This window comes from Chroicocephalus ridibundus, chromosome 3, assembly GCF_963924245.1.
Source record: "Chroicocephalus ridibundus chromosome 3, bChrRid1.1, whole genome shotgun sequence".
Taxonomy (NCBI): domain Eukaryota; kingdom Metazoa; phylum Chordata; class Aves; order Charadriiformes; family Laridae; genus Chroicocephalus; species Chroicocephalus ridibundus.
In genome coordinates, this window is record NC_086286.1 from 69724449 (window position 1) to 69741328 (window position 16880).

Consider the following 16880-nt stretch of genomic DNA (forward strand, 5'->3'; position numbering starts at 1 on the left):
AAATTCATGACTAAGTGCCTCGCTTAATTCCCAAATAAATACAAAACTATTCCACGTGCCTTTCGGTTACTTAAGTGCAGCTTACTGTTCAGTAACACTGTCCTTTCATAAGCTTGCCTGATGCACCGTATCAAATGTCATTTTCTGAATGCTTTGTTGGAAGAAGCTGTTCAAAGGAGCACATCGTAAGATAAATGCTCTTTTGTACAGACGCTGCAAGCTTCCATAGCAAATTTCAGTTCCTGGCATTTTTCTGTTTCAGATTTTGGAGTGCTTAAAGCCTATGTATCTGCTAAAGATCCATCACAAGAAAAAGCAGGGTGAAAAGACTTAAATTATCATACCTCAGAAACTGGTATCTCATCATGTTTTCTTTCTCTGCATCAGTACAAACAAATCCACAGGAAGCTGGTGTTATGTATGAGAAAACTAGGAATTCAAACACTTCAGAAGTGTGTATTTTTCATGTTTATTCATATGTAAAATGTTGATAAGGGGAACAGAACTTTTGTAGCTGCTTGTAGCCTGAGGAATGATTTTCAGTCAAAACTTCTTCATCAACTTTGCTCCAAATCCTGGCATACCTTTGAAACATGGGGATGGGGAGAGGAGGGTGTGTGTCTTTCTTTTTTTTTCCTTTTAATTGGCAAACATTTTCTTGTTATGGAATAGACCAGCCGTGAGTGATTGTAGCATCATGCCAGTAGTATCATAGGTGCGAATACTGGTAAAGTGTTGCGGCTCCCATGTAACTAATTCTGCGGCTGACCTGATGCTGCTTTGATTTACCTTGTCTGGATTGGTTTTACTCTGTGCTGCCTTGTCAAGCTGTCCCTCTGTTGTTGCTTTCCCTCTGTGGGTGTGGAAAATGGGGGAATCCCAGTTACATGACCTTGCCGTAGAGCAGTGCTTTCGGCAAGATCGAGTGCAGGCTGGAGGGCAGGACACCTTTTCTCGTCGTGTGAAATGGCAGCTTCTGTGCAAAATTGATGAGCTATTGCAGTACATTAGGTGGAGTTTCATTTTGAGTGAGAATTCTGCCTTTATTTACATGGTGTAGTTTAATGACCTGTTTCGCGTTGGTTATTTTAATAATACTCGTTCTCTATGGAGTAGAAGAAGGAATAAAAAAAAAGGATTGCATTCTCATTCTCCAGAAAAAATTTCCCTGTCTTCATGTTGTGTGTTTTTATTGTTGTTTTTAATTTCTGTAGTAAATTCAGAGTCTTGTCTTGACTTGTATTTGAGTTATGGTGCATTGGCAGTGAGCTGTGCAGTGAAGTTGAAATTGGTGATCCTGATTTTTTTTTCCCTTTCATTTTTGACAATCTGTAAAGAAATTGAATCATGCCTTCAACAATTTGAGTCTTGTGTAGGGAATGATATTGCAAGCAAGTGAACTGCGTGGAAAGATACCTCTGAATTGTAACCATTTAAAGAAATTTTGGAGAACTCTTGTTTAGAGCGTTAACAATATTTTTGAATTTTTTTAATGAAAACAGCTGACTGACGGGCAAATCAGGTTATAATGATAATACATATTTTGCGTGTGTATCAAGTAATGTATTTTAAGTGGGATTGTAGTGTCCATACATTTATTTCTAGATATGCTCCGTAAGACATGACCTGATGGGCTCATTAAAATTAGAAAGCTTAATATTTAAGCTTAATCTAGTTTTTCTTCTTAATTTCTTTAATATTTTTTCTCTGTCTTAGGGTGGCAGATATTCACTAAGTAGGAAGGGGACACTATAATGGTTTGAGGATTTTTAAATCCAAGCAGGTGGAGGTTTACCTGGAGTGTATTCAATTTATTCATTGGCCTTTTTTTGTTGTTTTTTTCTTTTGTTTGTTTTGTTTTGTTTTTTCTTTTGAAGAGAATATCCTTCCTGCAAGAAAAGAAAAAAAAAAAAGCTTTTGAGGTTTTATCATTAGCCTTTACTTTTTCCCTTCTTGCAAATTACAGAAATACCTGTAAAGAACCCCCTGTGAAATGGTCATAGGGCTATTACTCTGAAGAACAAAATTAGCAAAAATACTAGTGTGTGGGAAGTGTGAGTCTTCTGTGAATTAATACAGACTTTTTCGAACTACTTCTGTTTGCAGTCTCCTTCCAGTTGCAAGCCTATTTCTGTATTTCAGTGTCAGTTCGTTGCCCACTGTCTCCTACAAAGTTTGCCTGAAACCTAATTGGGGACTATAATGTTATATAGTAGTTATTAAAAAATGAAATAAAAAGGTCACATAGTCCTGAGCTTTAGAATAATGCACTTAAGTACCCTTTACTCTCCACCTCATTTCATTGATATTGCCATGAAGTAAAGACAATCCCTTCTTTCAGCTTTATGGGGAAAACTTCTTTTTACTGGATCTTTTTCTGTGAATCTATTGAAGCATCGTCACCGTACTCCCTACAACAATGGGAAATATTTCAGTGTTTTTTTTCCCCATTAGCAAACTGTAAAGTTTAATCCACTTCTGTAGACATAAATCTAGTTGCATATGAAATTTGGAACTTTCCAAATCTATTTTTTTTTTTTTCACCTGAGGATGACCTAATCATGTCTTAGTAATAGAAGCAGCACAGCAGCGGTGAAGAAGTTACCACAGAGTGCTCTTGAAATGGAGAAGGTTTGGTGGTTAGTACTTGTTTGAAGGAAAGAGGATTTGCAGGAGTGGAAGACCAGCCTGCTGAAAATTACAAGTTTCACACTTGAAATAGAAGCCCGTTTTTCAGGGAGCAAGGAAGTGACAGAAAATAATTTGATCGGGAAACTGATCTGCCACATCGGTGCATTACAGCAGGCATATTTTAGTTAAGGATGTTTAAATTTTTTTATTTAATCTTAGCATGATTTCTTACCTGCAGCTAACTGCTAGATGATAAGAAAGCTTGATTTTCAGTAGGGGATAAAAACTAAGGCTTTTCACAGGTAAGTAGTTAAGGAATTAATTTGTTCTGAAATGGTCTGTCATTGCCGCTGAGCTAGCAAGTTCAATGTTTGTCAAAACAAACAAAGCATAGTGAAAGCTATGAGGAACATACAGATATACTTAATAATATGACTAAGGAAAAGTCTGATGTCATTTTCCAGATCTATGCAGGTGTCTTTTAGTGAGTTCATGAATAAGTGCTGAATAAGCATCAAAATCTTCCTGAACATGAGAATCTAAAACTGAATTCTTGCCATGAGCTGGGTAAAGGCTTAGGAGGCAGCGCTATTTAGCTGTTTCATACTCTGATGATTCTATTCTGTGCAGGAAAGAATTGGATTGACCTCTTACATCAGGAATAATATAAGAGCTGTTAACTGGCAAATAAACAGAAAGGGACTTCAGAGAAGAAAAGCAAAAATGGGAGGGTGGAGTTTGATTTGGAGAAATACAAACTATGCATAAATAGGAAAAAAACCCACACTTAAGTGTGGTTGGGAGAAAAAGAACGTTCCCTATGAGTTTTAAAGATTGTAAACTTGCAAGGATGGGGAAGGAAGGCTCTTTTGGGAATTACTGAAAGGGAGGGTGAAGCAACATCAATATCAAACTACGTGTTTCAAGAAAGATGTTATTGATGAGTTGTGATGCATTTTGTAACAGCCCTACTGCCAGAATAACTAAAGACTTTGCACTTGGGCACGGTGAAAAATAGGCAGTGAAAGGAATAGTTAAGAGCAATGGCTCTTTGTCCAGGTGTAAATGATGACTTTGGATACTTTTCACCTCTAATTTCTTACAGCATCATCAAAAGATGAAATTTATTCTTTCTGTCTTGTAAGAAGAAAAAAATGAACTTTTGCTCCTTCATGCTAAGTTCCTCTTTCTTCGTTGCCCAAAACATGGACTACAAATTTATTCATTTTTTTTTAATTAATTTTGGTTTTTACTGAGGTAACTCACTTGCAACTTCCTTATTGTAAAATCTGAGTGGAAACAGCACAGGTCAGTTGTTTTGGTTTTTTTTTTTTTTTCTTGTCTGCAAGGGAAGTAGGTGTGTATAGTGTTTGTGCTTGATCTGTTAGGCCAGCAATGATGGCAAAGTCACAGAGCTGAGTTCCACCATGATTTAATAAAACAGGTCAGGATATTAATAAAACTATATACAGTGTCTAACTGCCAGCCACTCTTTCTCTCCCTCAACAGCACAAGGGGAGAAAATAAGATGAAAAAGCTCACAGGTTGAGACAAAGAAGCTGACAGTTACTGACAGTCAGGAGAAGAACTTGACTTGGGGAAAAATTAACTTAATTCCCTCCCACCATCACCAGCACAGGGGGATGGGGACCGGGGGCTGCGGTCAGTCCATAGCACTTGGGCTCTGCTGCTCCTTCCTTCTCACCCTGTTTGCCAGCTCCAGCCTGGAGCACCATTCTGAATAGTTAGCTCTAACAGGTGCTCTAAATTCTCATAAAAAATACCAAATAGATAGTTGATCTTAGGGATCAATAAGTTTGCGAGCATTTCCCTCACTTCACATTTCTGCCAAGGCAAAAATATCTTACCATCTAGCTTGTGATTGCCTGTCATCTTGTTATTTCTCTGTTTTAACATTAAATATCTGGGTAATTATTCCCTGTTGTTTGAAGTGGTTTGCTGAGGCTTGCTTACCACCTCTTGCTTTTGTACTGTGCCAATATTGCCACTAATAATAACCCAAGGAGTTGGTTAGCTATGCAAAGTGGCCACTTGACTGTTTTGTCATCACTTTATTAAATACCCCTATTAATTGAAAGCTTTTGACTTGGTAATAGTACAGTATTACAGATTTGTTGCCTCTGTGTGTGATTATTTTTTTTTTCAAATGCAGTTATGCCTATCTTTCATCATTTGTACGTAAATATAAATGCTATCTGCCTATGTACGTGGTCAGCTGAGTGTTGCGGTAGCTGTATGTGAGAACAGGTCAGACGTTTGCCTGACTGCCTGGGATTTCTGTATGCTAGTGTCTAAGTGTACGCTGCAATGTATGTTACCTTTGAAAGTCTTGTTTTTAATACTCACATATATTTTGACACTTATTTGGATAGCATTATAAATTACTATCTCCTATCTGCACAGTTCCCATTCGCTGTAGCAATGAATTGTTTAAAAATTAAAGGAAAATCTGGCACTGTTTTTTTTTTTGATCCTTTTACTTCATGTCTAATAACATTTATGAAATACATTTGTTTTGGTATTTGAAAAGGCATTTGGCGCTATTTCTGTGAGCACATATTTTGATAGGAATGCATCCCCACAGTTATCCGTCTTCCAGTGGGTGTTACTTTGTAAAAGTGGTGCGTAGTATTAGCCAATACCTTTCAAATGTGAAAACTTTATAGCTTGTTCTCATCAATGCTATGCTACCTTAAACTTATCTGGACATCTAATTATAAATCTTTTGTTTCAGACACTATTCTTTCTATAATTTCTATTGTTCATATTTATGTGGTTTCATTTGTTTTTAATGGATTGCATAGTAACTTGTGGCATATACATAGTACTACAAAATACAGTTTTCAATGTTAAAGGAGATGCTTGTTTAAAAAAACCCCAACCTGTAGAGAGAGTATCTAGGGCTAAAGTTTTACATGAGGTTTTTAAATTTTGACTTAAGATATTACAAGCATGTATGAATGGGAAAAAGACCCCGACTCTTTCAGTCCTATTTTAGTACGTAGTATTTCTTTACAAATAAAGAATGACTTTCTTAAAAAAGGCACAGGAAAATATTTTCCATGTTTTTCAAAGATATAAATTTGATGTATATTTTACTTTGGCATTGGCTTCTGATTTTGTTGGAGTAGGCAGACAACTGAGGAAGGAGTGAGGTTGTGTACATTCATGGGATATTGCCTCTTAAGTTTAAAAAAGGGGGGCGAGGGGAAGTAGTTTGTGAGATGCTGAACAGATGCTTTGGCTTTGTGACAAATGGTTTATGAATGCTGTCTGGAGCATTTCATGAAATGCTGTAGGACTAACACATGTAGATAGATATATGCAAATTTACTGCTAAGTATTTTTAAATGATGAAAAATGAGGTTGTAAAAGCAGAGTACTATAAAATATGTTGATAAGCAGAAAAATGTATGTTGGAGCTTCCAAAGACTATAGTAGATTTGCTTAGTATAGGAGTAAGATCTTGAAATACTTCCAGTTTATTTCTTATAATTTGATTATGATTTTTCATTTCCTCCCAATGATTTTATCTTGAAACAGGTTGAAAGAAACAACATTAATTCTGCAAAAGCCAATTCTTATATTCTGCTCCTTCCAATAATGGCTTCTGCATATAATTCTAAATATTAAGTAGGTGCTGATGTTACATTACAGTAGAGTTTTCTTTAAACCTATTTTTTTTTTTAAGATTAGTATTAAAAATCAAGATCCCGGCAATGTAGTTTAATAAGAGCTACTTTAATTCTAAAGCATTGCCTTCTCTTTTTTTACAGTTTTTTTAACCACAGGATTGCTTTACAGGCCAGTAAATTGGCATGTCACACAGATGACTTTATATACATAAATTTTCATCTTCTCCTGAGCAACAGCTTGTCAACAGTTTTCAGAATGGTTAATACAACTGTTTAGGACATACTGGAATGCAATAGTTCCTTGTTGCCAAAAAATCAAAGGGTAAAACTTCACATACAGAACAGTAATAGCTTACTTCAGAGAAGTATATATACTTCTACTACTATATACTTCAGAGAAGATTTTCCAGCAATAAATGATCATTCATGTACATAGTCTCAGGATTTCTATGGGCCTACTCATTTGGACAAGCACTCGCAAATCTATATTTTTTTTTTAATTTACATTAATTTTTTAACTGTATTTTGATGGACTTCACCTGAGTCTTCTTCAGGAAGAAGGCTGTTTATTAGGGTGCTTTTTAGGACTACAGGTAGAAGGAAACCTGTCAGCATGGAGCTTCTGAAATCACTAAGCAGGAGGGTAGGGAAGTTCAGGTTCGGAAACTTTCCTGCAGCAAGGATTCAGATTGTATGCTGAGTTGGATTGCCTCACTTGATTTTAAAGTTTTGCCTGGCAGGCTGTGTCTCAGAAGCTTTGTTCTGTGAGATTCATTCACTTTATAGTACCTGGTATGGATTTGTTGCTCTTGAAGAAATAGGGCTGCTCTAGGGCTAGGATAGATGGTAGCCCTGTCTCTACTGTCCGTTCTGCAGAACACTAGGACAAACTTTTTCAGCATTATGTCCTGTATAACCTGTTTAAACATCTGCTTTCTGCCTTTGTAGCTAGACAGGCTCAGCTTGTTCTGTCTTCTTTTAAAACAAATTTACAAGATGGGCTCCCTTCCAGCTATAGAAACTTTCGTTATCCCCTCAAATCCATTGGCAAATGGAGCAGCAAACCCAACTTTTCAGGACAAATGTGGCTCTGTGTCCTAAATGAGCTATTTCTATTGCTAATGTATCTAAAATTCAAGTCTGCCTCTTTTTCCGGGTAGAAAAAGGTGTGATAAAGCTGCATTGAGGGATGTGGACCTTGTTATTCCATATTTTTCATTTTCAGGAAACCTGTGGAGCAAGTTGAGAGAACTTCGGCCTCAGTGACCTCAGAATAATGATGATCCTTTCCTCCTCCTGTTATTTTTATTCAGTCCGTCTGTGATCCTATTTCTAATTATCTGATCCTAAAACAGGAGAGAGAAAAAATTGTAGGTGGAAGCATCTAGGTAGGTCCTCAGAGATATGTAACATCTTCTGTGGATACTGCTTCAGTGGTGTTTCTAGGCATTTTATACCTTGCTGGTTTTCTTGCTACCTTAATTTTGAGATCTGGGGATATGAAAATCTATGCATTCCATCCTTTTCACAGTGAACAATCAGTTTCTTGGCATTTATCTTTTTCTTTTTCCTCACTGCTGTTTTGTGGTTTTTTTTTTTTTTTTTCCTTTCCCACTCCCCCCTTCTTTAGGATCATATATGATAGTGATTTCCTCAGACCATGACCCTGGAGAAAAGACTCGACTCCAGCTTCCAACGATGAAAGAAAACGATACTCACTGCATCGATTTCAGCTACCTTCTGTACAGCAAGAACGGAGCGAACCCGGGCACTCTGAACATCCTGGTTAGGGTGAATAAAGGGCCGCTGGCTAATCCCATCTGGAATGTCACCGGCTCCACTGGCAAAGACTGGCTTCGAGCAGAGTTGGCTGTCAGCACTTTCTGGCCCAACGAGTATCAGGTAAGCTTGCAATGAATTCTCGCCGCTTTACAACATTTACAGAGAGGTCCTGGACAGTTTGGGTTTGTTTTGGTCTGTTCTGATATTTTCCCAGTGTCCTTGAGTATAGTGTTCCATTCAGAAGAAATAATTATTTGGGGATGGGTATGTTTTATAGGAGGTGATTTTTCAAAGCTGTCTGTTATTGTATAATAGGAAAAAGTAAGCTGGAAACAAGCCTCATTAGAAGAAATGGTACAGTTAAAGTCCAGGAACATCAAAAATGATAAACTCCCAGAAATAAATTGCCTGTGCAACTGTAATTTGTACCTGTCTTCCCTCCTCTTTTGGATATGCCTGTGTTACTGCGTCTAATTACATGACCGTAAACGGTGGTTTTTTTTCCACATGACATTTGCTTCATTTGCTGTGCAGGCAGAATGGTGCTCACCTAATGAGCAGCTGCTCGGGACGTGTTTTTTCTCCTGTTTGCTCGCTATGGGACAAAACCACCTGCAGCGTAGGGCTGTTGTATAGAGAGAAAAATCATCTTGTTATTACTAGATGCTGTTATTTGATTTGTTTGATTAACCTGAGAAAGTACCTGCATCTGTTTTGCTCAGTGGGTATTTGATGTGAAGGATGAATCTCATACACAGGCATTTTTGTCCTGGCATGTAGGGGAGGGGGAAGAGTTGGATTAGATGCGCTGATCTGAGTTGTTACACCATGAGGTGTTTATGTCGTTGTTGTATGCAGTGCTTACAGGCCCTCCTCTAAGGACACTTCAGGTCTTTAGCGCTCTTGCAAACAGTTTGGATGTTCAGATTAGTTATCAAATGATGCAAAGTGACCTCTTTGTTAATGAGGTATTCCTGAATAGTGGTATCGTAGGAATGTTTCTTAAAGTGCCTTTCTAAAACTTCTTTCAATTTCCCACTGTCCAAATAATCTCCATAAAAAACAGGCATCACTGCAAAGCAGCCTTACTTATAGGTTGAAACTTGTGTAATTTACTATCATTTTATGTTTTTCTTCAGTTTTTGTTCCCTTGTTTTTAATATTTTTATTTATAAAGAAATTTAATTTATCAGTGACATTGAAACTGGGTGAAATTTGATTTAAAGTTCTGAAACTTGGTTTCATAAAGCTGCGCTTCTGAGGAGGTGTTTTATTAACCCTTTTATGTTGCTAGAAAGTAGCTTTTGCTATGCTTAAAAAAAACCCGGAGCCTTTTATAGCAGTATAGTAGTAATCAAGTATAGCAGTATTATATGCAGTAAATTAGGTTTCTGCTGACAGATGGCCAGGCTTGACAACGAGATTGGTGGTTGGGGCCTTATCTTAGCAACATGGCCATTTTTCACTTAGGTTATAGCCTTCACATTATCTCTCTGTAGACTGCGCTTAAATTCATTCTTTCCTTTGCTTGGTCATCCAGCAGAATATTGAAATCATGTGTAACACAGTTTATTTTTAAATTAAAAATAAATCTGGAGTAGGGCTGGAGAACTGTTAATGCAACCTGCCGTGATTTGTGTACAACTTATACGGTTGCTTTTATGAACAGGAGAGGAAATCTGCACGCTGCCTGTGCACGCCTGCTTGTTTGCACAAACAGGGTTGCTATTTCTGTGGTTTTAAGTGGTCCTTTGAGGTCTCAGTGTCAACATCGCTCTTCATTGTTCTTCTCTTTTTCTTTTTTTTTTTTTTTAATGTTAGTTTTGAGTTGAGTTATTCTTCAGCATGGAAATCTTTTTTCATTTTTCTCATAGGAGTTCTTTGCTGTAGAGCTCTAGCTTGTGATTTTGGCACTTTGATCTACCTGTTGGTCAATGAGTTTAGCTAGCACTGAGAGAAATGCACACTGGTTTTTATAATGAGATGGAAGTGGTTTTTTACTAAACTGGGAATTGGATCCCTGCCTGTACAAGCAAGGTCACTGCTAAAGATCACTGTGGAGCACAACTGTTTACATGTACTTTGTTAATCAGGTCAACTTCATTGCTATTTCCTTCACTTTTAAGTGAGGGAAGAGAGTAAAGATTAGCAGGGGCTGAATAGCACAGGTTACATTATAAGGAAGTCTTGTATGGCAACTTGGAAGTTAGCAGGATGGCTGTGTTGATAGTACTAATAAAGTGCTGCACCTAGACTAATTAGCTCATAAACAGCATTTCTGTGCACTGCTGTGCTCTGTTGAAGCTTTATTGCTTCCTGTAGCAGGGTGTTTTTGCATGTCACTCTAGTACACAGTATAGATACAGCATTTTTGGATGGACGTAACATTTCCTTTTACTTAGGGGATTATTATTATTTTAATAATCCATTTACTTGCTTTTCTTTAACCATATTCTGTTGTACTATTTATAGATATATCTTCATTCTTTTATTTATTTTCTGACAAAAGATAGTACAGTTTATTACAATAGCTTTACTGGATCAAACTGAATTTTTGTTTAGCTTCGTATCCTGTCTCTGATGGCAGATAACAGTGGAAGCTTATAGAAGAGTTCATGAACAGGACAAACTCATGGTCATACCTCCCCCAGAATACACTTCCAGCCTTGAGCCTATTTGTGGTTCAAGAACTTTGAGCTTAAGAACCAAAGTAGTGCCCTTCTGTATTCCTGATATTCCATGGGTTTGTTTTTTTTTTTTTTTTTTTTTGCAACGATTTAAGCTTCGAGTGTCTACAGTATATATGACATGAAATTCTAATGTTAGGACCATTCCTGTGGGTTTCTCCAAGCATGGGGCCTGTGATTCTTCAGTTGTCATATTTTGCACTTGGAGAGTTTCAGCAGTCCTGTAATGATATGGTCTCTCTCCTGCTAGCAAGGCACCTGCATCTTCTATTCTGCTTGTTTAACATGTGGATGAACTGTTGAGGAAAAGGGCTTGATTAGAGAATCCCTTGGGATGGAGGGTATGATTTGATTTTGATCCTTGTTAGTTCTGGAATCTTTTTTTTTTCTTTTTATTGCTCCATTGGAAATATGCCACCTTTGGCCTGCCTCAAGGTTGCTTCAAAGGAAAAATATTTTGGGAGTTGGGTTGTTTAAACTTTGTCTGGGAGTTTTGTGTCTCTGTTGTCTGTGCCGGTTGCTACTGTAACTCATTAATTTATTTTAGTTGAGATGTTTATTCCTGTCTGGATGCGTGGTTTTGTCTAATGCTTCTGTTCTTTTCCCCAAGTTCTCTCCTGCTTTGCACAGTAGGAATTATCCAGCTGCGGAGGGCTGTCTCTTTCTTTCTGCTTCTGTTACGGTCGTTTCCGCTTCCCTTTCCTTGCTACCTATGTCATCCTTTTGAATTTGGGTTTTTGAGGTTTTTTTTCTTTGTTTGTTTGTTTTCAGACACTGTCTCCCAAAAGTCCTTTGTTTCCTATTTCTTGTGTATTCCCCAGAAAATTTGTTTTGTTCACACTGGGTCACATTATTGCTCAATCACATGAGGTCCACTTTGCAATGTGAACCATGGGCTTTCCAGTTTTGGTTTTATATTACAGCTCTCTGGGTTTTGTAAACTTTGATCAGAAACTGATAAAGAAAGTCTTGACTTCAAACTATAAATCTCAAACTTGTAAAAAATGAATTATTTCATTTCTTTATGGTTCTTTAAAACTTCATTTTACAGTAATGGTGCTCTATAACAAAGAGGCTGTTTAGGATACCGGCTTGATAGGAGTGATGGTTACACTTAGAAGTGTAGCTAGTAAAGTAAAACTACTGAACTGCACCAAGCAGAAGTTCTTTTATCAGTTCAGGAAGACTAATGAAGCGTGACCATTTAAAAAAGTGCAGGAAAACTCTAGAAAGGCAAATAATTTTCCAGCTGAATTGTGAATCCTGATTTAAATAATGAATCTGTTCTTTATTTTAGTATTGATGATTTATAGGATTTATAAAATTTAAAATTGCTCAAAGATCTCGTAGCAGTCTATCCATGTATGAGAGGCAATGCTCAAATAGGCCAAGTTTTTCTGGCCTGAAAAAGACACAATTCAGGGAAATACGATAGAGTTCTGCAAAACCATCACTAGCATGAAGGAGAATCCTCTTCCAGTTCAAGAATTAGGGGCCTTTTTAGTCTGGTGGGGGAACCAGACTGAAAAGAAGCGAACGGAGGTGGGTGGGTCACACAGCAGGCCGTAGACCTATGAAAAGTCTGTGTCAGAAGTAGCCGTTGTGGATGGCAGAGGAGTATGTAGGCTTAAGGAGATGCTGGGCAAGTTCTTGAAAGAGAAATATTAGAAATTAGTAATTAGGCAAACAAGTCTCATGGGCTGAAAGTAGCTGGAGGAGCAGAGAATGTTTTGGGGAGCACAGAGAGGTGATGTGCCTTCTTGCCCTATTCTTAACCTTTCCTTAAGAACACTGTTAAAGAAAAGATGTTCAGACCTTTGGCCTGAAGCGATGGTTAAGCCATGGTTAAGACCTGCTAAGCCATGGTTACGTTTTATGCAAGGGGCAAAGGCCTCTTTTTTTTTTTTTCTTTTCTTTTTTTTTTTTTTTTTCCCTTCCCACCCCCAACTGGATCTGTACTTCAGTTGTTTCCATATTCCTAGGCAGGCTAAATGTAAGTTTTATATTCTGTGGTTACCTAAACCAGTCTGGTGATGTTCTGTGAAAGTATTTGTTCTGGCTATAGAAATGAAAGCTAACTTCATCTGCCACTACCAGCCCTACGCCCATTTCTCTTGGCTCTTTTCCTCTTGTTATCTCCTTTCAGTCTAACTTCGGGTAACAGATATTTTTAGACTTTTAAAAATTGGAATTTACCAATTAAGCCTTTTAAATTCTTCCATTTTCTAAGGATTCTCAGAAATTAAGTATGAATTAGAACTTTTGTTTTGGCAAGTGGCTGGAATTTCGTTCTAGCAGAGATATAAAAATTGTTTAGTAAACTGTTAGTAAAAGGTTGGCTAGCTTCTTAAGTAAAGAAAACAAAGTTGGTATTTATTAAACTAGGACAGATAGCTTTTTTTTTTTTTTTTTTCTTAAACTTACAACAGCCTGTGTTTGGTAGGTAGTATAAGTCACCAAAATGCTCCTCATATAGGTGCATTGTTCTCTAGCACTCCCTTTGTGGAATAACAGTACTTTGTGGCTTTTAAGAATTTAAGGTGACTGTACATAAACTATTTTGTTCCCAGTTCATTAATACACAATGAAAGGGCTTATACATCTCCTTCTTTCTTTCCTTCCTCTCCCTTCTTTCCTCCATAGTTTTCATCAGTTAAAAACACTTTTAACTGTCTCACCACTTACCACTATCACTAATGATTGAAAATTGGATCCCTTTGGAAATATCTCCAAATAGGAATGATGTTGTTTTCTTGGCAGAAATGCTTTGTAAACCCCTAAGTGTTCTCCTGACTGTTACTTGCTAGGCAGCACTTAATCAAAAGACTTTCTTTCTTTATACAGTTTATTGAAGAGTTACTCAGAGAAATGCTTTTTTATAATGAACTTCCGTATTGCTTCTCCAAGACTTGTTAGTACAAACAAAACACCATCTTTCTTTAACTGTTAGGATAAACATGAAAGTGTGTGAGCCTATCTGTCACACTTCTGTCTCATTTCTTGAGATGTTTATCAATTTGGTGAAGACAAAGACAGATTAAGTTCCAGCAGAGTGATTACCAGCACCATTTTAATAATTTAGTTCTGTAGATCACAAAGCACTTACAGCTCTCAGAGGAATTCTACAAATACCGTCTTATTCCAGTCTTCAAACTGGAAAATCACAGTGCAGAGTGAAAGTGAGCGTTGCCCAAACAAGCCCAGTCATGGCTGAGGTGCAGCTTTCAGGTTTTCGGTCCCACCACAAGTATCGGAGATTTCATGGAAGCTCTTTCTTTTTTTCTTAGAAATTATAACGCTGGTTTTGACAGTTAGTTCAGGTCTGTGTCATCCTTTCAGTAGGGTTCCGTAGGCTGGCCAGAACGTGCTTTTTTTCCATCCAGAGTTAGTTTGTTTATGAGCACAGAGGCTTACTGAGGGATAAGGGATGATGGTGGTGGGAAAGCAAGTAAATGTTGGTGATATATGCTGTTGTCCTCTTTTCCCATCTGTTGTGTTGTGTCTTCCCCCCCCTTTTTTTTTTTCCTTCTTTTTTCTTAAGGACTTTCAAGTTGTCGCATGGAGATGTATATAATAGCTTTCCTAACTTGGTGGATTTAATTTTTGTTAGCCTGTTTTGGAGATACCTAATTTGTTTTGGGGTGTGCTACATTAAAAAAGGGCAAATAGGATAATGACTATCAAAGAATTTTTACAAGTAAAAATAGCAGAGATTATTGTTAATTGGGTAAAATTTGTCAACCTTGTCTAAGTCAGTGACCCGAGCCGTACCTCACCATTGCTAGCAGACAGCTCTGCCTCCACAAAACACTGAGAACTCTATTCCAGCAGGGATGTAGAAGAAATTACTTTGGTTTTTACAGGCTAAGGAACTGTGGAGTCTGAGCGATCACTTATGTTGTTCTGTCCTTAGTCCTGTGCTGAAGAAAAAATGAATTTGCAGAATTTTGAAGCTGAAGTGTTTGTATGTCTAAAAAGGAAATTTTAGCAATAAAGTAACTCTTTAGAAAATAGCATGCTTTTCTAAGTTTAATCCTTCCCTTTTCCTTTGTTTAAATTTTTCAACAGTGTCTTTTGCACTGCTTTGCTTTCTGTTATATTGCTATCTGTGAGTGGTTTTCTTTTGTTCTACCATGTTCTGATTTTCCATTGCTGAATGTATGATCTGAACTTAAAACTAGGGTAGAAATGTCATACTTGAAGCACTGGAGTATTGTAAGGAACTGTATGGCTATACATATAAGACTTTAAATTCTCTTTCCATTGAACAACGTAGTGTCAATGAAGCTGCTGTGCATTTTGACGATTTTTACTATTCCCTGCAAGATAGTGGATACCTTCAAGGCAAGGTGGCAAAAATTTAGTTGATGCTTGGCATTTCCAAAGGCAGTGAAAGATTTCGAGGCTAATGTGCTGTATTAGTCCATGTTATAAATTATTTTTAATTACCCAAAAGTCTTGGGTGGAAAACTGACTGGCTGTAAACTCATGAAGACTTACTTTCAGATAAATATGTAATATTTTTAGCCAGTGCTTAATTTCTGATGAAATATTTGTGACTTTAACCAGCGCTCTTCCAGGAAACATTCTACTCATCAGCAAGGTGGTATGCAAATTTTATATTAACCTTGATTACCGAGATTATGAAAAGCTTGTAGCATTCCCTTCTCTGTCGTACAGCAGGCACTGTCAGGCAGTGAAGTGGAAAACGCACTATTGCTAATCAGCCACCTTGGAGCGCCTGATTCAGTTTTTCAGAAATACAAGATTGACTTAAATCATGGTGTGTAAATAAAGAAGTTCTGGATGGTTCCTTTTGTCAAGTTTTTTTTTTTTTTTTTAGGATTTTTGTCTATAGTAGGAAAGCATAATTAATTGTTATGTAAGAAGCTCAGATTTTGTCATATTTTTATCAGCTTCTGCAAGATCCTGTCCCTTTCTAAGAAAAATTGTGAGTATCACACTAACAAGGAGCTGGAAATGATGTACTCTTCCACGTGGCTCTTCTTAAAATACGTTTTTATTCACATGAAGAGTGAAATGAATGAAAGAGGGTTATGGCAGAAATCAGTGACATATGCTTGAAGTAGATGGTTAAAGGAAAGCAGAAATTGACAGTACTTTATTTCATTATACAGGTTCTGAAAAGATCGAGTAATGAATTGTGCTCTGCTAGGGGTTTCCAGACTAACCTTAAGTGAAAGTAAATAAAAGAAAAAGCATGATAGTGCAGTATTGAATCCTTATCAAAAACTTCACTAAAATCTCTGCAATTCAAAAATTTGAAACCAATCAGCCTCCAAATTTATGGGCCTTGAAGACCAAGGGACTTTGACTTAAAAGTCTGATCTCATCACATCGTCACTGTTAAAAAGTACAGTTAAGTAATTTTTGCTGTGAAGCACTGTATGCTGCTTGATGTCTGGATTTTACCTGACCCTCTATGTTGGAAAACAAATACAAACTGAGAATTATGCAGCCACTTAATTTTCTTTTTGTCCTTTCCTGCCTTTTATTATTTAGGGCAAGATGAAATGCTCTAGAGAATTTTAATTTTTTTTTTTTTTTTTGAGTCTGTGCGCACCATGCTACAATGTATTTGTTGTTTTGATGGGGTTTTTTGAATGTTTTCTCTTTTTCTAATGCAAAGCGGTGAACAAGCCTGAGGCTCGCAGTAGAGTCTAAAGGTTTTCTTCATCCAGAGTAGTATGTAATAGCAATCCCATGTTGACTGGTGATATGACCTCCTCATAGGGAAAGAAGTGCTGCATATCTTTATAATTCTCTCTACCCTGTATGTAATTCTTTTCTTTAGTTTAGACTTTGTCTGAGGTGACATTGAAAAACCAACTGAGATGGTTGCTCTGAAGGAAAAAATACTCAAAATTCAAAAATGAGGGAAGAAGTTTATCAATTACTTTGCACTGGGATCACATTCTGAGCAGTTAGGCAAGGTCTTTGTATTTAAACAAATAAACAAGCCAACCAGTGTTGTTGAATTTTCCCCTTTGCCCAAAAGATAGTACAAAGCCTTTTAAAGACGCCCCCACCCTTGTTGCCCCCTCCTGCCAGTCAATTAAATTATACCCCTCTTCTGGATATTCTGAAGCACCTTCTGAAGGAG

General features: G+C 37.2%; 1 protein-coding gene across 11 annotated transcripts in view; it reads left to right on the forward strand.

Annotated features, from left to right (window-relative positions):
• The window catches only part of PTPRK (protein tyrosine phosphatase receptor type K), a 425922-nt gene that overhangs the window by 136114 nt on the left and 272928 nt on the right, over window positions 1-16880 (forward strand). For all 11 annotated transcript variants that reach the window (XM_063329637.1, XM_063329639.1, XM_063329640.1 and 8 more), the window contains exon 3: window positions 7918-8189. In XM_063329637.1, the coding sequence (XP_063185707.1) occupies window positions 7918-8189 (272 nt within the window). The remainder of the gene's footprint in view (window positions 1-7917; window positions 8190-16880) is intronic.